The sequence below is a fragment of the Gallus gallus genome, chromosome Z, assembly GCF_016699485.2.
Source record: "Gallus gallus isolate bGalGal1 chromosome Z, bGalGal1.mat.broiler.GRCg7b, whole genome shotgun sequence".
Classification (NCBI taxonomy): domain Eukaryota; kingdom Metazoa; phylum Chordata; class Aves; order Galliformes; family Phasianidae; genus Gallus; species Gallus gallus.
The window spans coordinates 18066770-18090860 of NC_052572.1; the positions used below are offsets into that span (position 1 = coordinate 18066770).

The following is a 24091-nucleotide window of genomic DNA, read 5'->3' on the forward strand; positions in this document are numbered from 1 at the left end:
GCCGCTCCTCACACACTTTGTCCTCTAGATCCTTCAGTAACTTTGTAGTCCTTTGGACACGCTGTAATAGTTGCATGTCCTTACGCAGTGGCGTGGAATCCTGCACACAGTGCTGGAGGTCTGAAATTGATGGATGCACCTTAAAAAAAATCTCATACTTGGCTTGTCATTGTACTGCTGATGGTGTTCAAATCTGATGGAGGAATTCATCATGTTACTGGCACAGGAAACTTTAGTTCTCATACTTCTTTTAGAGACAGGACAAGAAGGTATATTAACAAAAACAAAATATTTTTTTAGTACCAGAATTCTCATTGGAATAGTTCTGTATTGGATGGTAGGGACAGTGAAACAAACTGGACGCTGTACTTACTTTACAGTAATGTAGTGGAGAAAGAGGAAACTTCAGCTAGATTGTTTAAGAAATTCTGAATGTTTGGTTGACCCAATGTGAGAGAAGACCTTCAAAGGTTCTGCTGTTTCCTTCACTTTTAGTAGAGGTGTAAGTCTTCAGTGATACATTTTAGACAGTGATAGAACTTGAGAAAACTGTCATATCTCAAATCTGTTTGTAAATCATCTTAGATCTGTGAAATCTGTTCTGTGGTGAAGTATAGAATAGGGTGGTTTGACACCTCCACTTTGTTTTTAATATATTTTAAGCTTAGTTGTAAAGCTTGCTCTGTAACACCTGTGGCTGTGCACCTTCAGGGAGAGAACATAAGATAAATAAATAATCTTTTGTTCGAATAGTTGTGGTTTTTCAGCAATTTGCAATAAGTAGAAGTCTTTCAGTTTTCAAGAACTACAAAGCTTGTGTTATGTATTAATTTCTCTTATTAGCATACAGATTTTGGATAGCAAAGTAACTTGTCTTAGCTGGTTTTGCTTTGTTCAAGCAAAGTGAATGAGAGTGTAAGGAAGTTCTCTCTCTACAAAGGGAATAAAAATTAAGAGGTATAAAGTTTAAACAGAAGTCTTTGGAGCATACACTTGCTTGTCTTTGAAATTGGCACTGCTCTTGACAACAGATACCAGAGAAGGACCACAAAAAAAATTCTGTTAAAATGAAATTTTGCGACAGAAGGAAGAACATCTGATTTATTTAAGTTGCCTGCTAAATTGAGAAAAATCCTGAGTATTTATTTCTGTTAATGAAGGAGAGAGACTTTGTTATCAGGTGGGTAGGACTTGAGCGTGTACTATTTTTTTTTTTGTAGCTGTTTTGTAGCAAAGTATCTATTAACAGATACTTTGTCAGGCAATGTGAACATTTCAAGTGAGCCTAAGATGAAATAACTGTAGGATCAATTTATTTTGTAGCTTTGTTATTTCAAAGTTGCTCTATTTTAACCAAGTAGTTTTCCCTCTGCTTCTCTGGAAAGCTCTTTGACCTTGGCAAAATAACTTCTTTTGTTGTAATGTGGTGAAGTATAGTTGGTACTTGACATCTCTGGTAGCGTGAACATCGTTTTGATTCTCTTGTAGAGAACTGTGTGTGTCTTCTCCCTTCCATTCCGTTGTTGTTGATGATCACTCTTTTGTAAGGCATCATTATACATGCTTTTTGTATATGCTTGGTTTGCCTTTCTGACTCAGTAAGAAGGATTTGATAACCTTGCTGCAGCTTATTACTGAGAAAGCAAAGTAGCAACAGTAGCAACAAACGTGAGACACTGAATAATACTTAACTATGTATTTTGATGCTGATGGCTTACAACCTACTTTTATCCCATCTATAGATATGCTAGTATTACAATGACAAAGTGAGGGTGAATTGTCAAAGAAGTTTGTAAATGAAGAGAGAACTTCAGGATCCCACACACAGTTTGTGGTGTGCTGTACTTAAGGTAATAATAATCTGTCAGATGGTATGTAGAAGATCATAGGGTATATGCTACTTAGATACACATGCATATTAACTTTAGATTTTTTTAAAAAAAACTAGTTGTGTGCATATGTGTGCTCATAACATTTATTGGTTCATGAATTTCTGCATGCAGATCAACAGACTGAGGTTGTAAAATAGTCTTCAGGGGAAGTTAAGAAATTTGAATTTGTATCTTCCTATACAATCTGACTTGGGGAATTTGTGGCTGAAAGCTGCGTTTTTTTCTGTCTCATCTCACTCACAATTTTCAAGCATTCCTTCCTACTTATTTGAGCTCATAATGCATTTTGTTTTCATCTTCTAGCAATTTGCGAAATACTTAATTGTTGCCTTCTGCAGCTGTGATGTTGGCCTCCTGTGTTAACCCTCTTGCGCACACTGACCAATTACCTGATCAGGGCCAAATGACTGCAGACACACACCAATACGATGAGCAGCAAAATGGCGTCTATTCACTACTAAGCACAGCTTATATACCTTTACTTAAGCTATCGTGCCCCGTCCTGATTCGTCCGTACTGGATCTTAGACCCTTACCACAATTCCTTATTTGGCTCCTATTGTCTCCTCATTCCTTCGCCTTCTTATCTTGTTTACTTCGTTTGCAAGGACAGTCTGTCTGAGCACAACAGCACCCTTTCACTATGCTTAGGGAGAGGCCTGTCCCATACAGCACGTATCCCCATCAAGCGCCTACTACAACACTTAATGTCACTGGAAGTTTCCTGTAAAATAATTCATGCTATCCACGAAGCCTGAGAAGTATAAATGCCATTTTTTCCTTTCATTTGGTGAATAGTGGGTTGGTTGCAAGCTGCCAAGTTTTTCCCTTAACTTTTAACATTATTTTAAAAATTTGTTCTCTTATAAAGTTTTATTGGCTCTGTTTAAGTGGGCTGTGTTTAACATAGTGATAATTAAAAAGCGTGGTCTTTTAGTAAATTATATTCTTAAATTCTAGATGCTGGAGCTGTTTTGCTATCATTTTGACCAGTTTTTTTTTCATACTACAAGTGTTGCTTTCTGCAACAATGATGTTAGCCACCTGTGTTAGCCCTCTGCGCGCACTGACCAATTAGCTGATCAGGGCCAAATGACTGCAGACACACACCAATATGATGAGCAGCAAAATGGCGTTTATTCACTACTAAACACAGCTTATATGTATTTTTACCTACAAAACCGTGCTGTCATGTCCCACTCTGATTGGTTCACACCAGATAACGTGCCTTATTTGGCTGTTTCCACATTCTTTTCTCATCTTTCTTCTCCTGTTTTCTCTGCATCAAGGTCAGCACGATAGCACTGTCTCTCTATGCTTAGGGAGAGGCCTGTCCCGTACATCCCGTACCCCCGCAAGACGCCTACTACAACATACAAGGATATCACTGCTTTCATCTGTTTGATTCTGCTAGGACATTATGAGAAGGCAAAACTGTTTTTTTTTTATGGTAAAGTTATTAAAGTTATTATAGACTCAAATGTTTCTCACCAACAGTGATGAGACCTGTTTCAGTATTGAAGGGAAGGGAAATATTTTTGCTTTATGTACCGAGGAAACTCCCAGCAAGCTGGTTCTCTTAAGTACCAGTGGGATAGACTGTTTTCTTTGCTTGCTAAATACTGGTTAGACAAGTTAAACGGTGTGCTCTTAAAATTGGGTGGGGATGGTCTCTGATCTCATGCCCTTCTCATTAAAGTTCTGCTGAAGTTTTTGCTCTACCTTTAGTAGAGAAGGATCAGGTAGGAGAAAACTTAAAGTGAACTTAAAGGTTCACAGAAGTCTGTGGGGACTGACTGGATGTACCCTCAAGTACTGAGTGAGCTGGCAAATGTTGCAAGGCTCTTTAATGATTGTATTTGAAAAGTTATTGTGATGGGAGAGGCTCTAGAAGAGGGCAGTGTTAATCCTCTCATCAGAAAGAGGATCCAGGGAGCTACAAACTGGTCAGCCTTTTTTCAGCCCAGAGTAAGATGGTAGATCAACTCATAGTGAAAAATATTTTCAAACACACAGTGACCAAGAGATGACTGAGAGATGACTGTGAGCAAGGAGCATGAATTTCTGAAGGGAAAATCATGCTTATCCAAGCTAATAATTTTGATGGGTTGACCAGCTTGGTGGGTGAAAGAACAGTGGATTTTGTTTATGGCTTTTGAGACTGTCTTCCATGGCATCCTCATAGAGAGGTTGATGAAGTATGTGTTAGGTAAGTGAATAATTAGGTGTATCCAAAAGTGGGCTGAACGGGTAAGCACATCCCATCAGGGCTGTGATCAGTGGCATGAAGTCCATTTGAAAGAATTTATTAGCGTTATACCTTAGTGTTCAGTACTGGAGCCAATAATCCCTAACACATCCATTAATGACTTGGATGATGAGGCAGAGTTCACCTCAGCAAATTTGCAGATGATAGAAAACTGGGAGGAGTGGCTGTTAAACTAAGTGTTTGGGCAGGCTGGAGAACTGAAGAGAGAGGAATCTCAGGAAGCTCGGTGAAGGGAAAATTCTGTAGAAAGGAATTGCAATGATGATGAAGAGACTGGAGTGTCTTTCATAGAGGGGAGGCTGAGAGTGCTGAGACTGTTCAGCCTGGAGAAGAGAGGCTCATAGGGATCTTATCCATAGGCGTAGTACTCAGTAGGAGAGAATGAAGAAAGGGGAACTAGATCTCAGCAGGGACATGACAGAACAGGAAGCAATGAGGATAAGTAAACATTGAAAATTCAGTCTGACCACAAGAGAAAACTTGAACTGTGAACGTGGTCAAACACTGGAATAGAGTGTACAGAAAGGTTGTTGTAGACTCTGTGTGTGGGTATGTTCTGAATGCAACTGGACATAGTCGTTTTTTGGATGACTTGTGAAAATATATATTCCAGGATAAAACATTTTGATATTCAAAGGAAGTGCAACTTGATCAGTCTTTCAGAACGATTTGATATAATTAAAAAAAAAAATACTTTCTAGATTCAGAACCTCTAAGCTGTTAAACTCATGCTTTTCCATTCAATTGTGTGAAGATGAAAGTATTGAGAGAGACCTACTTTGGTTAATGCTATTGAAAGGACTGCAGCCTTCTGAGACAAGGGTTGAGACAGCATGGCCTGGGAGACTGTTACAAGTTGAAGTTCATAACTGCTCAGATAGACTGAAGAGTTGTGCTTTTTATTGGGGTGTTTCTCTGGTGTGTAATGGGCGCGGACCTGGTAAAACAAAAGGTAGCATTTTATGTTTTAAAAGCTTGGTTCCAATGAGTCATAGAATTGTTGTAGTGTTTGTAGTTAATTGTATTAAAAATGTGGTACTATGTATTTTGTTTTGTTAGAGCTACGTAGACCATTCAAAAATGAAAATAGTTTCGAAAATTTCAAGCAGTTAAAGAAACTGTTATTTTCATGGTCTTCTCAGGATTCTGTAGTTTAATAATCATGCTCATTTTTTTCTTATTTAGCCTGTTTATTGAAAACGAAAGATAAGCAGGATACCTGTGCTTCAGAGCAATCAAAGGGCGCTTCAATTACAACTGCTTCCTCTGCTCATTGCCCATCCACTTATGCAGCCAGTACTTGAGAGGAATTTTCATGGGAGTCACTCTTCCAACTCCTGAAGTGTATTATGTACTTCCAGAGATGCCATTTAGCTGCTTTTGATGTTGTGTAATTAGGCAAACAGAGCGAAGAGGATTTCTTCCAGCTTCATTTCTGTTCAGCAGATATTTGTAGTACCAGAAATTCTGAATAAAAGATTATCTTTATAGTAGAGCTGGAGTGACGACTTAAATTAATTTTTGTGTAACCAGTTACTCCAAACCTCAATATCCTTTGTTACCTTGATATTTTTAAGGCCAAGTTAGAAACTATTGTAAAGGAAATTATTTTTCTACAGTGTTAGCAGATGCAGTGCTAGACAATATGAATTTCTAACACATGGAGAAATTCAGGCTATGTCATAAAGGTTCCAGTATTTTGAGATTTGCATTTTTACTTTAAAGCTTTGTTTAAATTGCTTGCAGGCTTTTATAGATGCCTGACGTGTCAGACCTTACTAGGCCTGACTGCATGACTTATCCTTTTACTCCATGGCTTTTACTGGTACAAAAGTTTTCTGGTTTGTCGCTGCAGCTAAGTGAGTTTGTAAATCCACCTGATTCTGCCTGTAGTGACTGTACGGTTGCTCTGTGCTGTGTGTCTGCACTGTATTCCCATTTTTGATGTACTGTGTAGAGATATGAGCTGGACTAGCATGTGCTTACTGGGGTTCTACACTGTGGGTAGTCTTTAATGCTCTTACACTTTGTAGTTAGAACTGTCTGCCATGTACTGCCTGTCTGCCTGCCTATTTAGTGACATCATACAGGAGTGAAGGAGGGTGAAGTCTCTTACCAGCATAGTTCTGGTGGCAGGAGTCTCTAATTAGGACAAGTGGTATGAGAATGAGTAAGCATTCCATGTTTTGTTTTTTTTTTCCATCATTGTAAGGGGGAAAAGTATGTATTTTTAACTGCAAGAAATGAAACAAATTTTGTTAAAATATGAGAACCTGTGTTAAACGTGAGGTGCCTATTTTGGATAGTTTGTTCAATTGGATCTCCGTGGTTTCTGTGTTCTGTGTTCCTGTTTTGTGTTGACTGCTTGGAAGTTTTTAGATAACAAGCAAGCTTTGGAAACAAAATTAAAATGTTAGTTATTTTGGCTGTTGGATAATTTTTCTCAGTAATACGAAGTTAAGAGTTCTGTATAATGTGAGAATTGTAAGTAAGATGAAGCTCAAAGTACTTTATACATTAATCTGAATGTTTGTGAATACAGGCTGTCTTTGCTTTTGTACTATGATGAACTCTGCTACTGCAGAAAAAGAAATACAAATTTGTTTCATGTGCTGGTTGCAATCTCTTGTCTTCACATTTAGAAAATTTATTTTTTAAACTCTATTGATTCAAAACAGCATTTTCAGAGGGACTTTCTGAGATTATCACCTAAGAAGGGAAAATTTGGCTTAATTACTACAAGGTTATATTTGTGTACATGCATTGTGTAATTTTGCAGCTTAACACATAGCAATTATTAGTGTCTGACTTCTAAACATAATAGGATTGGGCAGATTTGAATGTTTATCTGAATTGCCCTGTTTTCTGATCTTCAGAACTTCGTTTCCAGACTAAATTTGTCATGACTGTTCTCTCTTCTACTTTTTTAATGTTTTGGAATAAAACACCTTTTTTCTCAGCGGAATTTACTCCTTAGATATTTATGACCAAATGCATCTTAGCTCTTTTGTTTTATGAGGCAGAGAAAGCCAGGAAGTTTTTGAAGAGGCTTGTCTTGTCTGTGATGACTGTATCTTGTTCTGTGATGACTTCAAAAGAAAAAGAAAAAAAGTAGTAGTTTAGGTAAGACCTGACTGTACTGTTTTAAGATTTGATTTCTTTATTTGATTTGGTAAGCACAAACTAGTGATAGTTTTTTAGCTCCATTATTTATTTATTTTTTTCCCCCTTCTCTCATGCAGAGTTCTGGTAATTGGCTCTAGATGGTTTGGGGTTTTTTTAGCCTTCTCAGGGAATCCTTGACTTGTGATTTGTGCAGTTGCCTTTTACTTTCCTTGTCTCAGTGTGCATTGCCTCTTCAAGCTGACCTGAATATTGATATAAGACAAATCAGTTTTCCTGGAAAGTGTATGCTTCCAGATACTTTAAAACTGGAGAAAAATACTTTGTCAAAAAAAGGACCCTGTTAACTGTAAAACAAAACAAACATAACATTAAAAACAAAAAACAAACAAAAAAAACCCCAAAACATCAGAACATACCCACTCCATCTTTTTTGGATATTTGTAATTTACGCTGGATGCAATTTGCTCATTTCAGCTGCTCACGTTGCTCAGATTGGGGGGACTGTATTAACTTCATAACAAATCTCTTCAACTATACATCATTTGGAGTTAACTGTTCGTTGTTGTTTGGCGCTCACTGCCTTATTTGGAGTTGGAGAACACTAAGAGGGAATCTTATCAATGCTTATAACTATCTAAAGGGTGGGAGTCAAGTGGGTGGGGCGAGGCTCTTTTTTGGTGCTGCCCATAGAGAGAGCAAGTGATAATGGGCACAAAATGCAAAATAGGAAGTTCCATCTGAACCTGAGGAAAAACTTACTGAGAGGTGGCAGAGCACTGAGAACAGGCTGCCCAGAGAGGGTATGTGAAGTCTCCTTCTCTGAAGATATCCAAGACCCATCTCAGTGCTTTTTTGTGCAGGCTCCTGTAGGGAGCTGGGGGTTGGATTAGATGATCTCCAGAGGCCCCTTCCAGCCTCTACAATTCTGTGATTATTGTTGACAATCGGACTTCATATATGTGGCAAAATGTAAGTTTTACAAGTCTGGAATCCTACATTTATGAGCTGCCTGTGGAAGGTTTCTTTTTTCCTGAATTCACTGTGTGGTGTTTGAATCTGACATGAGAAACTGTTGCTGACATGACTAGATATTTTGAGCAGTCTGATTAAAGAAACTTAAATGTGTTTGAAAGTTAAAAGTGTGACGATAACAGTATTTCAATATTTTTTTCTTTTTAAAATCGTTCAGCTTTTCATTGGTGGTAGTCAGCCTAAGCCAAGTTAGCTTTCATAATATTTCTGTTAATAGCAGTGTTGTGTTGAGTTTGTGCTACGAGGAAATGATGAATTTATGACTATGATCTACTTTGGGCCTAATTTTTTGTTACCTTGGGAACTTCTGAAAGCAGTGGAATCACTGTGTTCACTGTGGAGCTTACTGCAATACATTTGTTGTCTAGTTCACAGCTGGGAGTGCAACAGCTGTTTTGTCTGTGCAGATGAACAATGGTTGATCTGCTATGTGGTGTGTATGTGTGGTGTGCTAGTTAGAGTTCTTCATTGTCTGTCAGTGTAATTAAAGCAGGTTCTTGTTAATGCCTGTGTGGGTGCATACTATTTATTTTAATTCTGTATAAATCATGAGCATTTTTAGTTGAAGGTAGGACAAGTCCTGTAATTCTGAAATGTTGCTCAAAAAATGAATGGAGTATCAGTTCTATCTATTTGCCTTAGAGGCTCCTGAGGCTTTGTAAAGGAAGCTCTTGTAGGATGTTAAGCTGAAAGTGTACATCAAGTGAATGAGATCTCATAGGCCAAATATGTCTCTTCACTATTTTTATTGATAACTGCAGCAATGAAATATTGTGTGCTTATTACATTTATTAGTAGCACAACTCTGAATAGAGGTTGTATCCATGGAGGATATAGATTGCAGAAATATCTCTGACCACTGCGAATAGATTAAGTTGTGATGGATTTGAATAGCAGAAAAAAAAAGTAAGAAAAATCTTGTCTGATTTTGTAAAATAAACCTTTTAAATGATGCAAGAGCATCTCAGTGCTGGGGCATGTTATAGAAGAGAGTTAATCTTTCTCAGATGTTGGTTTGACTTAATGTGAAAGCAACCTGAAATCAAATTGTTGTTTGACAACCTAAGTGATTATAAATCATAGAATTACAGAATATCTTAGGTTGGGAGGATCTGAAGGACCATCCAGTTCTAATCCCCCTGCCATGGCAGGATTGCCACCTGCTAGATCAGGCTGCCCAGGAACCATCAGCTTAGCCTTGAGTGCCTCCAGGGATGGGGCATCACCAGCTTCTCTGGGCAGCTCTTTCAGCACCTCACCACTCTGAGTAAAGAATTTCTTCCTGACTTTTATCCTGAACTTCATCTCTTTTAGTTTAAAGCTGCTCTACTTTGTCTTGTCACTATCAGACCATGTGAGAAGTCAGTCCTCCTGTTTATAATATCCCTCCAAATACTGGAAGGCCACAGTGAGATTTCCCTGGAGCCTCCTTTTCTCCAGACTGGACAAGCCCAGCTCCTTCAACCTTTCTTCACAGGAGAGGTGCTGCAGCCCTCTGATCATCTTTGTGTCCCTCCTCTGGACCTACCCCAACAGCTCTACTTCTTTCTTGTGCTGGGGGCCCCATGCCTGAATTCGGTATTCCAGAAGTGGTCTTACAAGGGCAGAGCAGGGAGGATCAGTCATCCTCCTTGCTGCTGGCCACTCTTTTGAGGCAGCCTAGGATACTGTTGGCCTTCTGGGTTGCAGATGTGTGTTGTTGTCTCATGTCAAGCTTTTCATTCACCTGTGTCCCCAAGTCATTCTCTGCGGGGCTGCCCTAAGTGGTTTAAGCATAGCAAGGTCTGCCTGAAGCATCAGTGTAGTCTTTCTGGCCTTCCATTCGCATTTTGAGATCTGTTTTCAGCTTACCAGGACTATCTTCCTGGGAATGAAGAGTATCCTAAAGCTATTGAATATTTGCTTGATCATCTAAACAGAGTTCCTGCTTGTAATGAAAACAGGATTGTCAAAGCTGGGTAGATAGGAATGTTACTGAATCAAACACAAACTCTTCGTGGCAGTTGATTAAATAGTAATGTTTGACCTATGCTTGACTACTTCTCTAAAAACAGTTGCAGTAATTTATTAAGAAATAACAATGTCAGTGCCTTTGTCCCACTAGACACCTAATGTCTGATTCACCAAAACATTGGTAATACTTTCTGTATCCTTTCATATGTACTTACTGGCTTGTACTGAATCTCTTCTTGTTTTTTAGACAATAATTTTCTTGGTCTGAAAATTATTTTGTTGTTTCACTGACCTTCCAGGACTGATGCCTCTTCTGATCCTTTTGAAAGATTTCACAATTCTGCAAGTTGGAGTGGGAAGCTGTATCTGAGGAAGGAAGAGGGAATTTTTTTTTTCCTTCATCTGTTCACATTTAGTTTGCTGTTAATTTAGCATCTTTTACCTTGTTTTGTCTCTTATAACGTACACTGTTTTTTGTTTTCTGTGTGATTACTGATCATGATTAATCAGTAAAAGCTGGTTAAAAAGAGAAGCCATTTTTTTGTAATGGCTCTGTGACTCTAGAACTTCATTATTTTGTAGTCTGACATAATTGGATTCTTTAGAATTTTTTTATGGAACTTCTGTTGAGGTTAATTTGGGAGGACACATTGGATGACTTCAGTACACTAATCCAAGACAAGTTAAATGGGTGACACATACTTTTAAACTCGTTTTTATTGTAGTCTAGTTGATTTGGTGCATCCTGCTTTATAATTTAGCTCTGGTATCATAGAAGCATAGAGACACCAAGGTTGGAGAAGTCCTCCAAGATCATCCAGTCCAACTGTCCACTTGTCACCAATAGTTCTCACTAAACCATGTCTCTCAGTACAACATCTAAATGTATGTTGAGCATAGGTACCTAAGAAGGTTAGTATGAGCTCATGACAGAAAAAAGAATCAGCAACTCAACTTAGTGCAATTAAACTGAATTAAAAAGAAGCCTGCTAAGCTTCTTTTTAGATATTGGAATGCTCTCCTTTTTCATTGAAAGTCTGAAATAGCCCAGTTCAGGCCAGAATGCAACAATAATTATTGGTTATTATTAGCTATGAAGTTCAGATTCCACAGCTTTTACTAAAGCTTACTCAAATTACAGCAGTTACTGTGTAAAGTAACACACATCTGTGCATACTGATCTGTGCTTTCTTATGTGAAGGCAAGGAATACATGTTCCTATGCAGTATGTTGCCTCTCTCTACAACATGCATTTGGATGTTAATTGTTTTTACTAGCTGAATTTCTATTAGTGCATATATCATACTTAAAATGCATTTTAATCATTGATAGTTTTACAGTATCTAGCTGTAGAGTCTGATTCAGTTAATTTTATAATCCTGTCAACGTTTCATCCATTTCTTTCAGTGCTATAGTTCAACTTTAAGAATTGTAGTTTGTATTAGCTTGTGTTCTTTCATTTACTGAGACATATTTTTTTGCTTTTGGGTAGAAAAAGTACTTTTGGATTTTGCCTTAAGCTGTTATCTTATCTTGTCCATTTTCAATCTAGACCATTTTACTGGATTTTGACAGTATCTCTAGATGCTTATGCTCTGTTTCAATTCAGTCTTGTGAAAATATGGGGTTATTGGTGGCCATAAGCATTTTAGTCTTTTGCTGAGGAATCTTAACATGGTGGCTGATACTAATTTTTAGGGGCTAATTTGAAAAATGAGCTTCTTTTAGGAAGCTAATAAAGTAGCTCCTACTGTCTGCTCTGGGCAGTACTAAGAAGTATTTCAATGTGATAATTTTCAGTATCTCTCTGATCAGACCTTACACAAGATCCTCCATCCTGTTTCTAAGAGAAAATAAAGGAATGAATGTTAGTTTTATTTTTATGACCCTTATGAAAAATTTCATTAGTGTTACTCTTCAGTAGTAACAGGACAAATATGATGTGATGAAGTAAAGCTAGTATGACTTCAAACCACATCTGTCTGAGAAAATAATACAAGAAAACATAAGGAATTAATGATCAAAACACGACAAGTGTGATATCTATGTAAGATAAACATCTGAAAAGCACTCATTTCTTGTTTACTTTTTTTCCAATTGCAGGGACTTGCCACGAGGTGCTAAAGCCTTGTTTCATTGATTTGGAGAGACTGGACCTAAATGGCGCAGCATGACTTTGCTCCAGCCTGGCTTAATTTTCCTACTCCACCATCGTCAACAAAGGTGTGTCTTTCTGTAGTTCTGATCCATCAGTTTCATTAATAAGCAAGTCTAAATGTCATAGCATCAGTCATTATAAAAATATGCATCTGTTCATGGGTGTGGGAAGGATGATGACAGGTGATGTCTGGCAAGTCTTACTGTTGTGATTTAAATAGTTGAACCTTCTTGATCAAGTTCATACCTCCAGAGTAGGAGTTTCTGCTTGAACAGCTGAGTTCAGGGAAGGAAGCTTGTGCAGATTGTCAGAGCTGTTCTTGGGTTAAAACTTCCTTTGCTGATAGTTTGGAATGAATTACTGTATTGCTAGAGGAAATGAGATTGAGGCATATGCTTAATGATGTTCTTGCTTTTGATTTTGCTTTGTGTCATACACATTTTAGAGAATGTTTTTTTTCTTATTTGATCAATCAAGTGATTAAAAAAATGATTTTGAAATAGACTTTCTGTAATGTCTCTTCAGTTGGTAATTGTGCATCCTTGCTGTGCCTGTTCCACCTAGGCTATGACTACTCAGTTAAAAAAAATGCAGAAGTTAACTTCAGAACAAGAAATAGCAATCCCGGAAACATTATGTTTTTTAGGTATTCTGGAATATATATCACTTGTATGAATGTTTCTTTTTTTCTGGCTTATCTTTCTATTCTTTTTAACATGTATTAATGCAGAAGTAGAGGCAGCACTGAACTTTTCAAACTAGTGTCATCTAGTTGGTATTTCTATTTGTAGACCTGCTTTGCTTTTAATCTTTTGAAAGTAAAGTCTGTGTCTGCAGCTATGAGAATGATAGTGCCTTGATTTAATGTGTTTAAGTTTTTTTTTTTAGTCTTTCATTTTCATGGAAATCTTTAGCCTTTCTCAAATGTGGAAATAGGCCTTTGCTATTGTTCACTGCACAGTCAGCACTCAGTACTGGTTGTGTCTTCATTGCTTTACTTAAGTACCTACACACATGCACACATGCATTTACTTTCTTTTTTTTATATTCGATACCCTTATCTTAAGACTCTTTGTATTTTTTTTCTATGCAGAACTAGCTTACTTCTTTATTTTGGGTAGTCTAACAGCAGCTTTCAGTTGCTGTTAGGGAACGTCAGGCTTATCAGTTTCCAGATGTTCCTGTTTGTTTTTACTCAGCTTGATTTGAAGTATTAACTCTGTGATCTGTTCTTTCCTTTTGAATGTATTTTCCACAAGAATAATGATCAGGGCTTAGTTTAACGTCCCAACAATAAAGCAATTATTCTCCACATATTCCAAGAATCTACTGGAAGAGATTTACCTGCATACTTGCATTTATACCACTGTATTGACGTTTTAAGTTCTAGCAGTACCCCAGTATTATTCAAATGTATTTAGGGTATGAGTTGTTTTTTGTCAACTCCTTCCCCAGTTGTGTGAAGTTTTGTTGCAAGCAGCTGTTGTGGGTCCTGTTGTCTTCCATGAGTCTTTGCCTGAAGGAGTTCAGATGAACCTTGTGACCTAAACAGTACCTAAAGAGAGCCTATAAAAACGGGCTGCCCAGAGAGGAAGTGGATGCCTCATCCTTGGAGGTATTCAAGGCCAGGTTGGGTGGGGCCCTGGGCAGCCTGGTCTAGTATTAAATGTGGAGGTTGGTGGTTCTGCACGTGGTGGGGGTTTGGAGCTTGGTGTTGCTTGAGGTCCCTTCCAACCTGGGCTATGTGATTCCAAAAACCTGGTAGCTGAATGCTTTTTCTATTACGGTACCTTTGCTCTATTGTCTGTTGTGTTACCTCTTCCTTCAGTGAAGAACATTTTGTAATATGTGACCCATTTGGTTACTAAACACTTGAACAGTCTTTTTTTGTCCTACCCGTGTGTAGTAATTCATAATTTACATAATTAGGTTTGTTCTGTCACTCCTATGTAAGAAGGATTTCAGATCTGACCTTCTGCATGGACTTTCCACCCCCAGTAATTTCTTGAATTGTTTGATGCTTCCTGTACCTGAACAAGGCAAGTGTAGAGAACAGATAAGAGAGATGGATGTGAAGGATGGGATGAAAAAGGAAGTGTCTCATACAGAGTGGAGTTGGGATGAGGCAACAGTGTCAATAGCATTTAGCCTTGAAAGGAGAAACTGAACTCTGCCCTTTCAGCTTATGTTTCCCTGAGGGGGCACTGTAAGAAACTTGTTTTTCCAGGAATTTGGGTCCCTCTCTGTCCTGGATTGCTGGAGGTCTTTCCTCATACATGTGAAAGGCTAGTGTTAGAAAAACTAATGGCAGGAAATTGGGAATGTGAATGTGCTTTCTTAACGTGACTGATACAGCTTACACTTTGACTGAAATCCACTTCATCTATTGATACTGATTTCTTCTGAAGGATAATCTCTTACATAATTTCCCTGTTAGTTACGTAGCCAAGTTCACTTAGCTGAGTAGTCAACTGCTGAGAAGCCTTAGTTCAGGCCTGGAAGTAATATATGTGCATCAGTGCAGTACTGTAATTGGGCTGATGTAAATAGTGAAGCCATCTTGGAATGCAGGCAAAATTTTTCTGAAAGGATTTCTGTAAAATGTGCCTGAGGCAATTGCAGACAGAAGGGTGAACTTATTTTTTTGCAAGATTAACTGTTACTTTGTGTTAAAGCAGTAAGACTTATGCTTCAGAAATCGGTTTTGCTTTGTTTCTTGGCTGGCTGAATTGAATCAGATAATTTCTCAATTTCCAGAAATTGCTGATAAATTTTCTCTTGATTACAAAGTTTACTGTTTTCTTTGCAAGTATCTTGATAGGCTGATATCACCATCATGTGGGGAAAATGGAAACTGCATGATCTTTGCACACAGTGTCACAGCTCTAGATGCATTATATCAAGTACGACTTGAATAGTATATGTAAAGTGTTATCACTTATATTTTGTGAAATTGTGATTGTTCTTCAAGGTTATTAAAAGAAATGAAACCCCAAAGGCAATATTAGCAGGTTATGTAATGTAAATCAACATGCAAAGCTATCGTCTAAAATGTTACCTACAATCAGCAAGTCTGAAGCTTTTGGATTTGTGGTGACTAATTCAAAGCTTGCTTATAACTGATACGGAGATTCCTTACAATTTACTAACCATGTAATATCACTTGACAGTTTCTTGTGGTTTTCTGACTGCATGGTTGTTTTTTCTCTTCTTTCCGCTCCCATCTCCAAGTTTGCAAGGAGTTTCCAGGTCTCAAATTGAGAGGGACTTCTATGAAGTTTGATAATGCATACTTTGTATTTAAATGTGTTTATTGTTTATTTGAGGTTGAATTTTAAATAGTTGATTTTGAACAGCACCTTGAGTGCTGCAAATGGTATTGTTGGAAGAAATAGTGATTTCTTTTTGTATGCTGGTCCCTTGATAGAGTTGGTAGTGGAAAAAAATTTTCAGCGTACTTCCCAAAGTAGCAAAATCTCTTACTGGGACTTCCTTTTTTTTTTCCCCCTACTAATTTTGATCAGTGGAATAATTAAAATATTACTAGAACTTGTTCAGTTTTAATAGATAACAACTGGATTTAACTTTTGGGCTTATATTTTCACGCATGTGTTGTTCATGGCTGCATTACGGTGATGTTTTCAGTGTTTCTCTCTGTAGTTACTAAAATTGCACACCATTTCTAAATGATGCATTGTGAAAATGTGTGGGTTAATGGCAACAAGCAGAGCTGCATTTGCTATTAATCTGAATTCTGTAGTGTCAGTGTTAATGATATGAGGCTGCTTTTAAAGTAATGTCTCCTATTTTATTGTGTTGGTCCGTGATGTCAGAGGTGGATGTTGATGGTATGGCAGTAGACACTGAACCTTCCCTCCAGTATCCCATTAGATGTTTATACTGTGTGACAGATAGCAGCAGAGGGGCAGTCTGATAGAATGGTGTCTGACACGGAAGTGCGGAGGAAGCAAAGGTGTGGTCATTGAATTTCCCTATGTGGAAAAAATGGTACCCACTGGCATTCATTGGCACTTGCTGAAGTTGATGGAGATATGTGAGCACAGTGTGGCAGTGGGTGGTGCGTTTCAGCAGTGGTGATGGTGACAGTGGGTCACTTCTGTTGGAGCAGATTTTTGTGAGTGTGGATCTCATTCATGGCTGGTGAAACTGCGTAGCTAATGGTGGTGACTCTGTTGAAAAACATTTTTTTTGTAGCAGAGAATTTGCTCTATCTAATAGTGTTCTTACGGTCTTTGTATCTGTTGTAGATCCTGTGGAATACAGGAAGCTGGTTATCATGGCGAGAACTTCTTGCATTTATATAGCCTTGCAGATTATGCTTAGCCTCTTTTTTTTCTTCATGTGCTTTCATCATCTCTTCAGATATGAGCATTGCCTTATACAAGATTCTTGCAAAGGACAATTTTGCTTTAGTTCCGTAGGCTTCAGGTTATAAGTTTTGATGTTTGCCTTTCATTCCCAGCTATGATCTTGTGTCCTTTCTTACCTTTTTAAAATTTTTCCTCTACTGTAGCACATCACTTGTCTCCATTCTGCTGCCAAACTGAAATGAACACTTGGATTTTTGCTGTGTGTCACAAGCATGGTCCTCAGCGTTTTTTGGTGTCCTGGAGTGGAAAGTATACCCTCTGGTTCTGCTGGCGTAAAGGACGATGACATAATTTTGAACATGCATATACTTGAGAATTGCTGTATCATCTCCCAAAATCTTTTTTTAAAATTGTATATGCAATATAATATGTATGTTAAGAGTTCTGATGATTCTACTCTTGTTATTAATCAGATATTTTCTTTACAGTCATCGTTGAACTTTGAGAAGCATTCTGAAAATCTTTTGTGGACGGAGAATCGTTATGAAGCAAATCGCAGAAGACACAACTCTTCTGATGGGTTTGATCCTAACATTGGGCGGCCTAATGGAGGTATAATTTAGATTTCATGAAATGTTTTAAATACATTTACATCATTGCTTTCTAACATTCTGACTAGAAAAAAAAATCTTTGCCTTATGTTAAGTGCGGTGTTCTGTAGTAAAACAGGCAACAGAAAGTCAGATAATCTTGAAGACAGGAGTATGGGCTGGTTAGAGGAGTGTGATTCTGGGTGCATTTCTTTTAAGAAGGCTGTTAAGTTGATTTGGCCAACAACTTGTAAATGAAAAGCCAAGAAAGGAGACTGAGTAATCATTACATTGGACTTATGTCATGTTTTTCCAACGCTGTTATGTGAGTCTTTCCTGCTGCTTATGTGAATGAAAACTTAAATTCACTATGCAGTTATGTCTCATAGTATAGATAGAGCTGCTTGCTTAAATCCTCTGACAATTTTGCAGAAGTAGTTTTGTTGTTCCAAAACTACCTGTAGTTATGTTTCTTTTAAATTTAAAAATCTAAGGGCATTTTGGGAGAAAAGAGAAGAATGGTTGGCGTTCACAAGGCAGAAATGGTACAGAAAATACAAACCACCGTGGAGGATACCATGGCGGAGGTTCCCGCTCTCGTACCAGCACTTTCCACTGTGGAAAAAGCCAGGGACTGCATGAAAACAATGTGCCTGATAATGATACTGGGAAAAAGGAAGACAAAGAAGTACCCAAACAATTTGAGGCTGAGGATTTTGTAAGTTAATTGTAATTATAATACACAAGCTTTCGTTGTTTCTGCAAGTGCCATTTTGTCCATTACAAGCTACTTCATGAGATTTCACCAGTTACAGATCATCATATAAGGGATCACCCTTCCCATAGGTAAGGGGGTATTAGTCATTTGTCCACTTGTTTCTCTTCTTACTCTCCAGTTTTTATCATTGCATTTTCATTATTGTTTAAGCGAAACTACATCTGGGTTCTGAATTTGTAGTCTTGTGCCATAATTTACTATGGCATATGTATGTATTAAAGTCTTCAAAATTACCTTCCTTGGTAATCTAAAGTACCAACAGTGTGGTCTTTCTGGCCATTTGAAATCCTATGTTTCAACCTAGAATTCTGAGGTGTTAGAGGAAAGCAGAACTTCCTCTTTGAGGAGCCATTCACCATTGGTTTTTTTTTTGTTGTTGTTTGTTTGTTTTTGGTTGTTGTTGTTTTTTTTGGTGTGGATTTCTTGGTTTTGTTTTGTTTTCTGTTGGCAGTTAATATAATGATATTGACTGTTGCTTGAATGTTGGAGAAGAGAAACAAGTGAGCACTGATAAATTTGGTGCTCAGGGGGAATATTCTATCTCCATTTAAAAATCTTGGACAGCAGATACTGTCATGATTATTTATTTAATCAGTCCTAAAATTCAAGACTTTTAAAATTTCATTTTAAATAATGATATCTTTTCCTTTCAGCCATCTTTGAATCCTGAATATGAGAGGGAACCAAACCAAAATAAATCTTTAGCAGCAGGTGTGTGGGGTGAGTATTTTTGATTTTTGAATACAAAAATCTAAGAAAAAATGTTTTATTCAAAACACAGGAATTTGTTTTAGGATATTACAAAGATGTAGATTGAAATTGAGGAAGTTTCAGTATTGCAGTGTGAGAATCTTCTTGTAAGAGTGGTAACACTTCTGTTTGAATATAAATCTGCTGGTCTCTAAATGCAACCAGAGCTAATGTTCTTAGCCTAGAAAGAGTGAGCATTTTTTTTGTAAGGATGTCAAGAATTTGTCTCTCAAGAGGAAATGTGCTAAAAGTGGGTCACTGGTATTAGTGATATGATTTCTAGCTTTGTGAAAGTATGAAAGAACTTCTTACTGATTAGAGCTGTTGAAAAGATTGCAGAGAAACCTTGACATGGAGATGGATAAACTGGTTGATGCTGTGTCTAGGGTAGTATGCATATACTCCTGTCATGTTTATAGAGGTCTCAGTGTGGAATGTTTGGCTCTGAACTGAGCTGTTAATATGCAAATACTAATTTTTTAGGAAGCTTAGAGAGAAATATGAAAGCCATATTTTCTTTTGAAGATGCAAGAAAGAGGGCAAACTATACGTTAGGGTACAGTAAACACAACATAATCAGTGATTAAGAGGTCCTGCTATATCCAGTGTTGGTGCATCCTCACCTTGAAAACTGATGTTGAGATTGTTGAAAGCATCCAGAGGAGGTAACAAAGCTGGTTACAGGACTGGATGGCATGTCCTGCGAGGAGAGGCTGAGGGCGACTGGGTAGCTCATTCTAGAAAAGAGCAGGCTGAGAGGTGACCTCACTGCTCCCTGCAGCTCCTTGAGGAGGGTGAGCAGAGGGAGATGCCATACTCTGCTCTTGGGAACTGATGGCAGGACAGAAATGGCACAAAGCTGCCAGGGGACAGTCAGACTGGACAACAGGGAACATTTATTTACTGTTAAGGTGGCCTCACACTGCAAGAGACTTCCTGGTTAGGTTGTTGATGCCCTGTGTTTGTCAGTGCTCAAGAGGCATTTGAGTAATGCCCTCAGTTATGTGCTGTAACTTCTCTTTAGCTCTGAGGTAGTTCGACATTTCTACTAGATGATATTTGAAGGCCTCTTTCAACTGAATTGTTTTATTCTATTAGCGATCAACAGTATTTTGATACTAGATTTGTCAACAAGAGCTGTGTAGCTACTTTCTTTGACTGAGAAGTGTTGTCAAGTGAAATTTTTTTTACTAATAATGGTTGTAGAAAATTGAACAGGTCTTCAGTTTGTCTGTGTTTGTACAGTAGGTTATTTTGGAACTAATGCTGAACAGAGTTCCTGTTTTTTGCCTCTGGATGATATGACTATCCAGTAACCTGTGAATTAGAAACTTAAGATTGCACACACATGCACAAGATTATTATTATTATTTTTTTTTAGAGTATCCTTTGAATCCTAAATCCAGATCTCCAAGAATGCTCGTCATTAAAAAGGGCAATACGAAAGAACTGCAGATATCTGGATTCCCTGTAGTAGGAAGTCTTCAGTCACAGACAGTAAAAAATGGTACCGGCACAAGTGTTTATAAAGGATTAGTGCCTAAACCTGCCACTCCACCCGCAAAGGTGAGTCTTGGATAGTGTTGGCATGAATTACATGCTGGGAGGGGAAAAAAAAAAAGTGGACATTCAGAATTACAGGTGTTTCACCCCTGAGAATTCTGTACCTAAAGCATACTTTCAAGTATTGAATTTCTTGAATACTTCAAGTGCCATGTACTCCAGAAGCGATTGAAATGCTTTTTTTTTTAAATTCTACTGTAATTGAATATCCAGTTATTTCTCATTCCCATTTTTTGAGAAGCCTGAGTGTTGTCCACATGAGAAGGATGTTTTTAATTTATGAAATAGCAATGCTTTTCATGTGTATGTTTTTAACAGGAAAAGGAGTACAATAAATGGCTTAAAAATACCTTCAGAATTTATCCCAATTCTTGATGTAGATAATATTGCAACCTACTAGAGCCATTCTGGTCCCGTTCCATAAGCAGCTTTACATGTTCATCTTTAGTTTTGGTCTGGGAATTTCTATATTCCTGAGAGCATCTGGTGGAGCTGTTCTTAACTGTGCAGCTTAATGCATTAAAAACTTCAATTGCAGCTGCTGAAGACTCTCATAGTTCTTATCTTAATACATCAAATATGAGGGTTTAAATTGCTTTTATATCTAACGCTTTATATAAACAACATAAACAGCATTTGTGAGAAGATGAATTGCTCATAAACAGTCTCTGTCCTACAAGAAAACATGTACTTGTGCAAAGTTACGGTTGTAAACAGTTGTAATTGTTTTGCTTTTGCTTAGTCATTTTTTTGAGATTCTTAAAAATAATCCTGTTGTATTTAATAATTCCTTATATATTTTTTTAAGCATACACAGTGGAAAAGCCAAGCAAAAGAAAATAAACTTGTGAATCCATTTCCTCAAGAATCTTCATATGTTAGTGGCAATTTCAGTCCTTTCAAATCAACTGCCAAGGCATTTCCTGTATCCCAGAATGCAGTGAGAGAGGTAAAGCAATGGCTGTAATTTTAATCACGTGTATCTAGTTTTTAATTTGTTTGGTTAAGTAAGTGGATAAATAGATTTTATATAGAACTGTATTAAATAAGTATATTTTTGGAGTAAATATGAGACCGGGTATCGTGGAAGGTACCTTGGTGGTCTTCAGATACTGCACGGTTTGTTTGTAGGTTTGGTTTGGAGTGAATATAGTGCACTAGCTCAACTATTAGCAGTGCTCCATAAATGCGAATCCCTTTGCCTGTGTGCAACAACCGTAAACACTAAAATACAAATATTTTCCCTCTGCTTTGGACTCTGGATATACATGCAGTACTATTTCCTGAGAAGCTTTTTGTCTTTTGTTCATTGTTTTATAAATGACTGTACTTCTAATAATCTCGTTATTATTTCACTCCCTGTATTAGTGTAATCGGTCAAGTTCTTCATCCCCTGTTGACAAAGTTGGTCAGCCTCGTTTAACAAAGCTGACAAGAATGCGGACTGATAAGAAGAGTGAATTTTTGAAAGCACTGAAACGAGATAGAGTGGAAGAAGAGCATGAGGATGAGAATGCTGGGCAAGAGAAGGTAACTTTCTTCGTACCTGTTGTAGATCCAAAAGTAATGGGTTTCAGACTGAAAGTAACCTATGTTTTTTTTTCCTCCAACCAGCTGTTAAAGTGTGGTCTTGGATCTCTAGATGCAGGAAGGGACTTACCTTTAGATGAATTTGCTCTGAATGCTTTCTCCACCGAGTCTTAGTAATTTATTTTTTCTACTGCCAGATTTGTTGATAGATGTCAATATTCCAAGGACATCTTACCCTTTAGCAACAATAGGTTCATTAAGGTTGGACCTAGTCCAAACATCAGGCCGTGTGTCTGCTAAATGTTGTCACTCATTGTGACATCTAGCCTTTTCTTGTAAACTTTCTGAGGAGATGACTGTCATCTCCCTGGCAGCCTGTTTCAATAAAAAGAATAAAGAAACTCAATACACTAACCTAATCTTTCAGGATGGCAGTGTCTTGCACCTTGGCTGTTAATAATCCTAGAAAAATAATGGAAAAACTTGGTTCTGCTTTTCAGATTGTTTCCTTTTTAACAAGAATTCTTACTTACCCAGAAGCTCTCTCTATTCTTAATGTAGTCATAGAAGAATTTTTTTTTTTATGTGCGTGTAAGGGACCTGTTTCTGCTTCCCAATTGAGACCTAGGAAACCTGTGCTTTATATAGTATCAATTCATCAGGTTTCTTTCTTGTTGAATCACTCCATGAAGTGCCTGGCTGGCACCTGAGAATATTCATGTCTCTGCTACCAGGGACCATGAAGCCGTAAACAGAGTTAGCTTATGTAGTATGAGTATTAGTAAGTAGTATGTTATGCAGGATGAAGTGATTACATGTCTTTGAGCAACAAAACAAAAATTGGTCTTGGAGAAGAATTATTCTGATCCAGAGATATGGAAAAAATAATGGTGCAACTCTGTGTTGCTCCTGAAAGTAAAAATGACTTTTCTGACCTTGTTTCGATTTTGGACAAAATAAAACTTGACTAAGATTGAGTTCCTGGAATTGTTTTGAGTTCTTAATGTCTTTATGGTACTTGAAGTTCAAATGCATTTGGTTGTCCCACTGTTCGCAGCTGTTATTCATAGATAGTGTATTTGGGTGGAAAAAAAAACGAAAACATTTTTAGCAGTAGAAGTCATAATATCCTTGGACATTTGTATGTAACATGCAGCTTGGAGTGTTTAGTAAGTACATGTATCTTGTTGCCATTGATGTTTAACTAATGGAAAGATGTTGAAGTTTAAAAAACCAAAACAACCAATCATGTGCTGGTAATATTTGTCCTACTTTCCACAGTGACAGGGAATGAAATAATGTAGCACATGGTGATGGGCAGCTGTCATGCTTGGAGGAAGCTCTGTTGCTGCAGTACATTGAAGTTTAACACATTAAAGTTCTTTAATGTTCTTATGAATGTTCTCTGATAATCTGAGTTAGTTTCATTGTTCCTGCACATTTATGATTTAACAGCTGACTATATATATATTTACTGGGATATCTTTTTATTTTATTTTATTTTTTAATTTTAAGAACACTTTGGTGAGCATTCTGAAGTTTCTGGAAGCAGATACCACTGAGTGAAAGGGGAATGCTGTTAATGGTCTCAGTCCTATATTCAGAAATAGGATTGCTTACAAGTGCAAAACTTGCTGATTGAGTGATTACCTCCTGCTGTGGATAGTGGTGTTTTATGCCAGCTCTGAGGCTTTTGTTGTCAAATAGGTGCTAGCTTAGATAATGACTTCTGAGGCTGTTTGGCTTATTACTGAGTAAGAACTAGAAATTGCTGGAAGAGCAGTATACAAATAAACATTTTAGATTTATAGCATTAAAGAGCTTTAAAAAGCTGTGTTAACCCTAACAATTTATTTTCTTAACAAACTGTCTTCCAAGTTCTTATGTCACAGCTAGTAAGTTACCACTGCAGTAACAGAGTGAGAAGTACTGTGGGTGTGTGCATGTCTGAATGTAGGGAGCAACAGTTTTCCTGAACATACAGAAGGTGAATTTTCTGGTTGATACATGGTGACTGTGACCAGCTGTTTAAACCAAGTTTGTGCTTCCAAACTTTGCCAGACACACAGGATATTTATTTAATTAGGAACCTGTTTTTAAGTTCAGTAGATAACTTTCAT

The 24091-nt window shown here is 37.5% G+C and overlaps 1 protein-coding gene across 6 annotated transcripts in view; it reads left to right on the forward strand.

Annotated features, from left to right (window-relative positions):
- GPBP1 (GC-rich promoter binding protein 1) overlaps positions 1-24091 on the forward strand; it is a 37913-nt gene that overhangs the window by 6374 nt on the left and 7448 nt on the right. For 4 of the 6 annotated variants that reach the window (XM_040656112.2, XM_040656111.2, XM_015277583.4 and 1 more), the window contains 7 exons: positions 12375-12494; positions 17249-17372; positions 17845-18068; positions 18782-18848; positions 20260-20444; positions 21250-21390; positions 21810-21971. In XM_040656112.2, the coding sequence (XP_040512046.1) occupies positions 12432-12494; positions 17249-17372; positions 17845-18068; positions 18782-18848; positions 20260-20444; positions 21250-21390; positions 21810-21971 (966 nt within the window). In that variant the 5' untranslated portion in view covers positions 12375-12431. Of the gene's footprint in view, positions 1-1742; positions 1851-12374; positions 12495-17248; positions 17373-17844; positions 18197-18781; positions 18849-20259; positions 20445-21249; positions 21391-21809; positions 21972-24091 lie in introns of those variants that run through there. The other 2 variants (XM_046905806.1, XM_015277587.4) reach the window with 2 other exon arrangements.